The 8,955-nt window shown below is 47.7% G+C and overlaps 1 protein-coding gene across 3 annotated transcripts; it reads right to left on the bottom strand.

The window, feature by feature from the left end:
* Positions 1–541: 541 nt before the first annotated feature.
* On the bottom strand, positions 542–8,579 carry PA2G4 (proliferation-associated 2G4). Of its 3 annotated transcripts, none has more exons than XM_084956065.1 (14): positions 8,364–8,579; positions 7,079–7,199; positions 6,134–6,290; positions 5,775–5,880; positions 5,613–5,682; positions 5,394–5,486; positions 3,458–3,521; positions 3,153–3,231; positions 2,921–2,999; positions 2,698–2,831; positions 2,333–2,427; positions 2,085–2,212; positions 1,891–1,944; positions 542–1,675 (listed from the first exon to the last, which is right to left on the bottom strand). In XM_084956065.1, the coding sequence occupies exons 3-14, from the start codon at positions 6,186–6,188 to the stop codon at positions 1,610–1,612; spliced, it is 1,023 nt and encodes a 340-aa protein (XP_084812191.1). In that variant the 5' UTR covers positions 6,189–6,290; positions 7,079–7,199; positions 8,364–8,579; the 3' UTR covers positions 542–1,609. The 3 variants fall into 3 exon arrangements, with proteins under 3 accessions (XP_084812191.1, XP_020947459.1, XP_084812190.1); XM_021091800.2 differs by having other exon boundaries at positions 6,134–6,262; XM_084956064.1 differs by lacking the exon at positions 7,079–7,199 and having other exon boundaries at positions 6,134–6,262.
* Between the last annotated feature and the right edge of the window lie 376 nt (positions 8,580–8,955).

Genomic DNA, 8,955 nt, shown 5'->3' with positions numbered 1-8,955 from the left:
CAGTATAGTATCTTCAAATCCACAATGCCTCCAGTGTAAAATGCTCTAATAAATTGCCACCCAATCTCAGACTGGCCCTGAAAAATTGCCTAATTCTAAAGGCATTCTTCCTGGCTTCCTAAGTCAAGAAAAAACACTTGCATAGTTATTATTTTTTTCTTTCTGGCTGCACCTGTGGCATGTGGAAAGTTCCCTTGCCAGGGATGGAAACTGCCACAGCAACAACTCAAGTCGCTGCAGTGATGCTGGCTCCTTACCCACTGTGCCACAAGAGAACTCCCAAGTGTTCTTTTTTTTTTTTTTTGCAGTAAACATTAAGTGTCCTGAATGAAGTGTCAGCAGCAAGCAAAGGCTATGTTTTTACTTTAGAAAACTAAACTCCCATTATAAAATTTACTCTGAATTTGCAGAACCCAGGATTTAGGATTTTTTTTTTTTTTTTAAAAAGAAAGGTAGAATATGGCTGTAGAAAACTGGTTTCAAATGATCCTTTCAACTCACTCCCCCACCTTCATCAAATAAGTATCATAGAGACACAAGATTATGAGCAAATCCAAATTTATTTTAATGCCATGTCATTTTCAATGTTTAAAAACCTCATAAGTTAGCAGGAGCCCTAGTTCCCTGGGACAGCATGCCAGAGGTACTGCAATTCATCACCTTTGTCTCCAAACCCCTAGCAATTCATCCAATCTGAGTCCACAGCTTCAGAAAGCCAGGAGTTTTGTCTCTTCAGTCAGTCTGCTCTTCTGGTTCCTGGTCTTTCTTTCAAGGAAGGGAGGTCAATATATTTCAAACAGGGAACAAAACCACAATTGAGCTTCCAGCTCAGGCTTCTAACATGGAGCAAGGGAAGAACCCTGCTGACTCCAAAGAAATGGGACAAGGTTGAGATGGATTACTTCTTTACAGCTTTGTGGAAGTGGGGAGGGGGGGAGTCCTGCAGAATAAAATTGACTACAAAGATTTACAAATGAGGATCCATTTGATAGATGAGAATCCCTTGGCAAATAAATGCAGGCTCCAGCTCCTAAAAACAGGAGGGGCCTGACTAGATAGCCTGGATCATAAAAGGAATCTGCCACATGTGAAGGAAAACAAATTTGAAGAATAGCTCCTTCTCTATTTTGAGGCCTGATAAAATACGTGGGAAGAGTGGGAAAAGAGAGGAACAAGGCCCAACAGATGGGAAAATGTTGCCGTTGGAGTGGTATAAAAACATTTCAGCTGTTTTTGGTGGTGGTGGCTACTTTAGCCTCCTCCCCGTTCTGTTGTAGGGCCATAAACCTCGACCAAGCAGAGAACAGTAGAAAAAGGCTAGAAAGAGGGGCTTGAAGACGATGGATTTTGACTCCTGATTTTATTATTCAATTTCTCTTTTCTATTTAAAGTAGTCTTCGGTGGCTGGGAAGCCTGGCCTCCCAAGACCAGAGTCAGTTGGAGCTGGTTGTTGTTGGAAGGGGGCTGGGCTGGGGGCTGGGAGGAGGACAGGGAGACCCCGCTCTGCTGGCGGTCCTGGGTGGAGAAGACGAACTGCACTTCACAGAGCCTGGGGTGTGGTGGGAAGGGGATGAGGCAGGAGTAGCAAGCTGGGGAGATGGGACCCACCTCAGTCCCCAGCTTCATTCTCTTCTAAAGTTTCCCCACTGGTGGCATTCTCTGCAGTCTTAGAGGCCTATATTCATGGAAAGGAGAGGGAGATGTGTCAGTTTCCAACAACCTGGGGTAGAGTCTGGGGGACCAAGGATAAAAATAGCCTAATTCTCTAGGCCAGGGCTGAGAAGGGGGGAAATAAAGGACATACAGAAATCTCTACGCCCACACGACCCTGGAAGGTGGAATCAAGAGGGATCAGGTTCACCCTGCCAGAGAGGGAGAATCATAACAAACCTTCTTTTTTTTCTTTTTCTGGGTTTTCCGACTTGCAGAACTCTGGAGGAGGGCCTGGAAAATAGGAGGAAGAAGGAAAACAAATTTTCCCAAGGGCTACTCTCAGCACCGTAGCTCTTCAGGACTTTCCTGTCACCTAGTCCTCACTCCCAGGCCAAGTGCCACATACTTGCCTCTTTCCACCCCCCACTAACCTTGAGCTCTGCATCCTGGACCTCCATCTCGGACTTGTAAAGGTCGGGCTCAAAGGGACCACTGGTTATCCGCATGGGGCCATTGGGCATGAGTAGAACTGTGAATTTAAACTGGGCGACAAATTCACCTGTGAGAGAAAGAAAGTGTTTTGATAAAACATTCCCATGTCACAGTCTTTTGAGGAGCCAGAGGAAGGAGGGGACCACAATCAGGGGCTCCACAGTGCAACTCTCTTCTTGGGACTCACCCTCCTTCTCATAGAGAACATTAAATGGTTGGAGCAGTTCATGTTTGGCGCACTCCACCACACCCATTCGGGCCTTCTTCTCATCTTCAAATGCTCTGGGGAGAGAAAGACAAGGTCAGGTACCCTTAACCTCCCATTCTGCTCATGTTTTAAAATAACTCCTATCCTCAGGCAGAAAGGCGTAGTAGGACTGCTTTTTCATACTGCCTTCTAGGAGAGGGGGAGACGCACATGCACAGGCTGGAGCTACAAGTCTAGGCAGGAGGGGAGAGGGAGGGCGGGCTGGGGAAGGAAGAGTGTCCCTGGGTGTGTGGGCCATGCTTCATCCCAGGTCCAAGCCTTGTCCTTGCTAAGTGTAGTTGTACCTTAAAGTAAAAGGCATGGCATCGAAACGTCTTTCGACCTCACTGAAGAAGGCACGTGAAGTTTTCATTTTCAGGCCGTACTGCTTAGAAGGGTCTCGTTTGTAAATGGTGGTTCTTTGTCCTGCATCCTTGGCCTAGAAAAGTGAGATCACATTTTGGTCTGGTGCTCTGGGAACACACCCTCAGCCAGCCCTCTTTGCCAGCTCCAGTCAACACTCCTCACCTTGCCCTCTCCTGAGCTGACGAGAACATCCACAGCATAGACTTCATGTACCTCAAATTCAGCTTTTTCATGGTCCTTCCTAAAAGGAACCGAAAGGGAACTGTAAAGAGCAATACACAGTTCCTGGAGCTTAGAGTAGAAGGTGGACAAGATTAAAGATCAGCCTGGAGTACAGAAGGCGTTCCTGCCTACTTTAGTATGGCAGAAGGTAAGGGACAGGATGGGCACCTACTTCTGCTGGTCTGTGGGATTCTGGATAATGGTTTTCTCTCCATCGATGACGTGCTGCTTTAACTGGTGTGACAGCATACCTGTGGATAGACAGGGCCTATGGTACCACCCATCTAGAATCAAAAAAGGTTTCCAACCTACCCACCCACCCAAGGAGAACCGTGGGCCAGGCAATGAGAGCCCAGGGCACTGAGGTTTTGGGCTTGGCTTGTAACAACAGAGCCAGGATGGATCCTCAAGGGAGCAAAAGTCTTAAGTCTGTTAAACTACCTAGACACCCTCCAACCCTGCTATCTGAGGTCTCACCTTCTATGGGTGTGCAATTAAATGAGTGGGCAACTTTGTTCCAGGCTTCTGTCACTTGTGTGTTCTAGAAGTACAAGATCAAGTAAAAGGTAAGATACTGGAGCTGGTAAGATGTCATGAAAATAAGAAGCATAAAAGAATGGAGTTCTGATATCCTCCAGAAGATACAATTCTCAGGAGTTCCTGTTGTGGCTCAGAAGAAACAAATCTGATGAGCATCCATGAGGGTGCAGGTTCGATCCCTGGCCTCACTCAGGGGGTTAAGGATCCAGCACTGTCGTGAGCTGTGGTGTAGGTCGCAGACGAGGCGTGCATCTGACGTGGCTGTGGCTGTGGCTGTGGTGAAGGCTGGTGGCTACAGCTCTGATTCAATCCTTAGCCTGGGAATCTCCATATGTTGTGGGTGCAGCCCTAAAAAGACAATACAACAACAAAAAAATACAGTTCTCATTGGTTTTCCATTTCATAGCCCTACAACCTAGAAATCACATTTGTGTACCATTTTACAAAGCGCTTTCACGAAGATGGTCTACTTAGACAACAATCCTGGAAGATGAACAGAGCAGGTCTCTATCACAACCTAGAGGAAACTGATGTTCAGAAAGGCTAAATGACTTGCCCAGGGTTCAACCAGTTAACTGAAAGAATCTGGTATAAACCTAGGTTTTCTGACAATAGTCCGGTGGTTAGTCCATTAGGCATGGCATTTTAACCTACCTAGCTCTTATTTTCCCCTTCTTATCTCTTTCAAATATGATCTGATCCTCACCTAAACTACCATTCAAAAGAAAAGTAAATTATCAATCACAGCTATTATTAAACTATACGCCAGATACTGTGATAATCACTTTATGTGGATCATCTCAGTACTCACAACCCTGTGAGAATGAGGGATAAGTTAAATTTTTTCCATTTTACAGACAGATGAGGAAATAATGTGTAAAATCATAGCTAACACAACATTCACTATGTGGAAGGCACCGTTCAAAGTGCTCTATAACAGCTCTATGAATTAGGTATCAATATAGGAAAGCTACAACAGAGATTTAAGTTCAAATGATGCAATTAAGTAACAATGGGGACAAATCGATGAAAAGTACCAAAAACAAACAAGAGCATAGAAAAGGAGCAACAAAAAGAGAAAAAAAGAAAGAGGATGCTCTAAGTATTAAATAGGTCTCTGGAAGCGTAAGTGTTAGAGAAACGTCTCCACTGGTAACACACCAAATTCATGAGAAGGGTGATCCCTGAGCTTCCTAATATTGTCACGCGAGGGCCTCCGGCCTCTCTTTGCCACTGGTTTATTGATACTATCATGAATCTTGTTTTATGAGCTTCTAAAATTGAGTTTCTACATATGTTTTATTGTATGCTATCAATCTCGAATTATTTGGGGGAAAGATGCACAACCAAAACATGAAAAGAGAAGGATCTCTATGGGCTCCATGAGGAAGGGGCCACATATCCCCTTACACCCAGCATGAAACCATGCATCCATCTAAGGCAGGCACTCAGAGTTAAATTGTTTGGTATTAAGCTCTTTGTTCCTGCCTCTTCTCTTTTAGAAATCCCAACCTAAAATGTAGCTGATTTTAAAAAAAGTTGTTGGGGAGTTCCCATCGTGATGCAGCAGAAATGAATCCAACTAGGAACCATGAAGTTGTGGGTTTGGTCCCTGGCCTCGTTCAGTGGATTGAGGATCCGGTGTTGCTGTGAGCTGTGGCATAGGCCGGCGGCTAAAGCTCCGATTGGACCCCTAGCCTGGGAATATATAAACTCCATATGCCACGGATGCGGCCCTAAAAAGCAAAAAAAAAAGTTTGTTTTAGAAGGAGGCTGTAAGAGAAGTTGGCAGTTCAATACAGAATAGCTACATGCAGATGCCTCATGCACCCCTGGCTCTATCAGCCTTTGGAATTGGACTAAAACAGCTTACCTGGTTTCCAGGTTTAACAAGGCGTAGGGCAGCCTCAGCACAAAGGTGAGCTGCCTTAATGACATCTGCTTTCCGCCCTGTTACTTGGGTTCCCTGTAGATAAGGAAATGCAGTCAGTGCCTTCCTGGACCAGTCTTTAACTCAGCTGGTCATTCAGGTAATATCTATGTACCCTTACGTAAGGGCAGCCAGTGGTCAGGAGAGAAGCAGTTCACTTACCAGAGCTACATCAACCACAAAAGTGTGAGCCACATTAGCGATGAAGCCATCCACGTGGACCCCAAGGTCACTGAAAGACAAGAGCAGAGAAGAGCATTAGCAACCGGCACTACTGTGAATGCTTAGGACAAAGACAAGTGCTCTGAAATGGCTTAAGCTTACATTTTTACCAAGTCACCTTCCTTGAGAATATAGTCCTGGTCGCTCTTCAAAGGGGAGAAGTGACATACACAGTTATTTACTGAAATGCTGGTGGGAAAGGCAATACCTGTAAAGAGACAATCAGCCTTATTGCCTTGCGTGCTCTCTTAGAGGCCTGCTGCCCCTCAGAAAGATGAAAGAATTTTCATCAGGGTCTTGCCTAAGTTTAATCAGTTTGGATTAGATGGGAAACTGCTTGAATCCCCCTTATCATTCCAAATATCTCAACCAGTGCTGGAGCTGGGGGTGCATCATTATAATAAAACAAACAGGACTGAATAAGGGTCAAATGCAGGAAATTAGTGGGGGATTATTTTTACCTTTCTTCATTTCTTTTTCTTTCTTGAAAATTTTCCCTGTCTCTTCCATTATCATGGCATCCCCTTTCTCGCACAGGCTCAGTACCGACACACCTGAACAGGAAGCTTCCACCAAAGACCGAAGTACCCCTGGGAACAGAATCCCATTGGATCAGTCCTGCAAGTGTTGTCTAAGTTACCATCTAAGCAATACCTCAAAGCTAAACATTTCCTGGTGCCATTGCTTTAAGGATGAAAGAGAGAACAAGTTGTGCCTCTTGGGAGTTCCCATGGTGGCGCAGTGGTTAACGAATCCGACTAGGAACCATGAGGTTGCGGGTTCGATCCCTGCCCTTGCTCAGTGGGCTAAGGATCTGGCGTTGCCGTGAGCTGCGGTGTAGGTTGCAGACGCAGCTCGGATCCCACATTGCTGTAGCCCTGGTGTAGGCCGGTCGGTGGCTACAGCTCTGATTCGACCCCTAGCCTGGGAATCTCCATATGCCGAGGGAGTGGCCCTGGAAAAGGCAGAAAGACAAAAAAAAAAAAAAAAAAAAAAAAAAAAAAGTTGTGCCTCTTGGAATGTACTTACCTATCCATCTCTAAATTGCTACCTTCCTTTCCTAAAAAGAGCCAACACTTCCTTATACATTGTGACAACTGGTGACACTGTATGCACTGTCTGTCTCCCTAGGCAAGGCAGACTTTCCCAAGATGATAGCTGAGGTGTGCAGGACAGAGTCATGAACTTCAAGGAGGTTCTCAGCAAGGTATCCAACACACTGGCAAAGCAGACTGGGGGAAATTTATAGGCGTCAGGGACAACAGGAGGGCAGACATAGAATTGCTGACCCGAAGCTGATGCATTGTTAAATGCTACCTTCTTCCCTTCCCAGACACCCCAATTAAGTGTTAGTAATCTCAATATGTAGACTTATTTCTTTATATAACAAGTCAAGGAGACTTAACCTAAGGTCTCTGGGCTTCAGCAAGCTTGGGCTTATAGCTTTTAGCAGATCTCAATGAGGTATGTGACCCAAAAGAGTTTCCAACTGGTATCTGGAATCCCAAGTGCCTCAGAAGTTATAAACTGCAAGAGGAAAAAAAAGTTTTTCTGTTTTCAAACCACTAAATGTCCATTATGTTATAAAGCATTGTTCTGTTCACTGGATATCCTCTCCAAGGCCCAAAGTGAACTATAGGTTTGATTTTTGTGATCCAAGTTTTGGGGATTTTTTGGAAGTTTGAAAAACTCAGGTTTTTAGCCATAGGATCAAAGGCATCCTAAATACCTATCTTTACTGTCAAAACCATTTAAAAGCCCAAAGACAAGCATCTTCTGTCCCCTAACTGGGTTTTAAATCGCAAAGAGAGAAAAGAGAAAGTGAGACATCTGCCTAGAGTGGCAGGCAGCTGCTGAGAAGTCTGAGCGAGCCCCCATAAGGATAACTTCCGAGATCCTATAAAGTCAGTCTCCCCTTTACCAGTGCTCTACACAGGTTTGCCTGGTTGGGGTGAAAAGAACCTCAAAACACTCCTAGAGCTGTCAAACCCCTGAGAGCAATCAAATTTGACAACTAACTAAAGCTATCTGCGCAGATTGGAGATGATAACTTCAAGAACAACCAGATACGTCTCCAAGAGTTATGTTAGGGGTTCTCCAGGGGTACCCTCCAACGGTCCCTGAGCTGGCCCAAGAGTAGAAGGCGGCCCCCTCCAGGGAGGGAGCTGAAGTAAAGAACGAAAGACTACAGCAAAGCACGTGGTAGGGAAGCTAGTGTCAGGGACTGTAGCGGAGGAAGGGAGCCGGCGATCCGCTGGGGACCCGGCAACACGTGCCGGCTAGGCTCCTGACGGCGGGGAGCAGCGACAAAATAGAGGAGCGTTTCGTTTCCGAGGTGGCCTCCCTGCTGCCAAAATCAGAGGCAGAGATCCAGACAGAAGGATGAAGAGCAGGACATACGCCCTGCCTCCTTACCAAGGGCCTAGGGTCGGAGCCAGCCGGGGCCCCGCTCTGCGCTCTTCCCTGCCACCCGCCTGCATCTTCACAGACTCCAGCCCAGGCCTAGCCGCTCAGGTCCCAAACGCGATAACGAGCCTTCCCACCACGCCAAACCCAGCAGACCCGCGGGGGGCCCTCACTAGCCCACTCTGCATGACCCCACCGCTCCAGCCCCTCACCGGCTCGTCAAGCACCGTCCCCCTTGCCTCTCCCTCCCAGCCTCGATCTCCGGACCCCCGAGGCCGCACTCACGGTTGGCGATGTCGCCCCCCATCTTATACTTGGTCACGACCAGGTCCTCGGCGATAGTCTGCTCCTGTTGCTCGTCCTCGCCCGACATCTTCCCACCACCACCACCGCAGCCTCGTTTCTCCTGAGCCGCTGCCTCTGTCGCCCTTCCCAACCACAGGCTGTGGCCAGAGCCCCTTCGATCCGCGAGGAGAGCGCGAGCAAAAGCGCGAGCAAGCTAGGGAGCGGGCGGGCGAGAGCGAGAAACTGCGAGCGCGCGGGCTGATGCGCAGGGCATGCTGGGACAACGAGTCCCTCCCGCCGCCAGCCTCTAGCTGCCCTCGCGGACTCGCGAACTACAATTCCCAGCCTGCCTTTCGCGCCCCTAAGCCAGGCCCTGGGGCCTTGCCCTCCGAGGGCCTCGCACGCCGGAATCGCCAAGCACGCTGGGAAGGGTCAGGCTCCGGCGGGAAGGCGGAGCCGTTGGAGAGCATGAGGGGAAGCGTGGTCTCTCCCGGAAAAACCATATCCACCAGGAGCGCTGAGCGAGAACCCGTAATAGAGGGAGGCGGGCTAAGGGAGAAGGGGGCGGAGCTACGGCGGGGACGTGGGTTTG

Source organism: Sus scrofa, chromosome 5, assembly GCF_054392235.1.
Source record: "Sus scrofa isolate SSC_HxYL_T2T_F1_AM1 chromosome 5, Sscrofa_HxYL_maternal_Yorkshire_Landrace_v2.0, whole genome shotgun sequence".
In the NCBI taxonomy this organism is placed as follows: Eukaryota; Metazoa; Chordata; class Mammalia; order Artiodactyla; family Suidae; genus Sus; species Sus scrofa.
The sequence above is the reverse complement of the archived record's forward strand: the minus strand, read 5'-3'. Positions and strand labels throughout refer to the sequence as shown.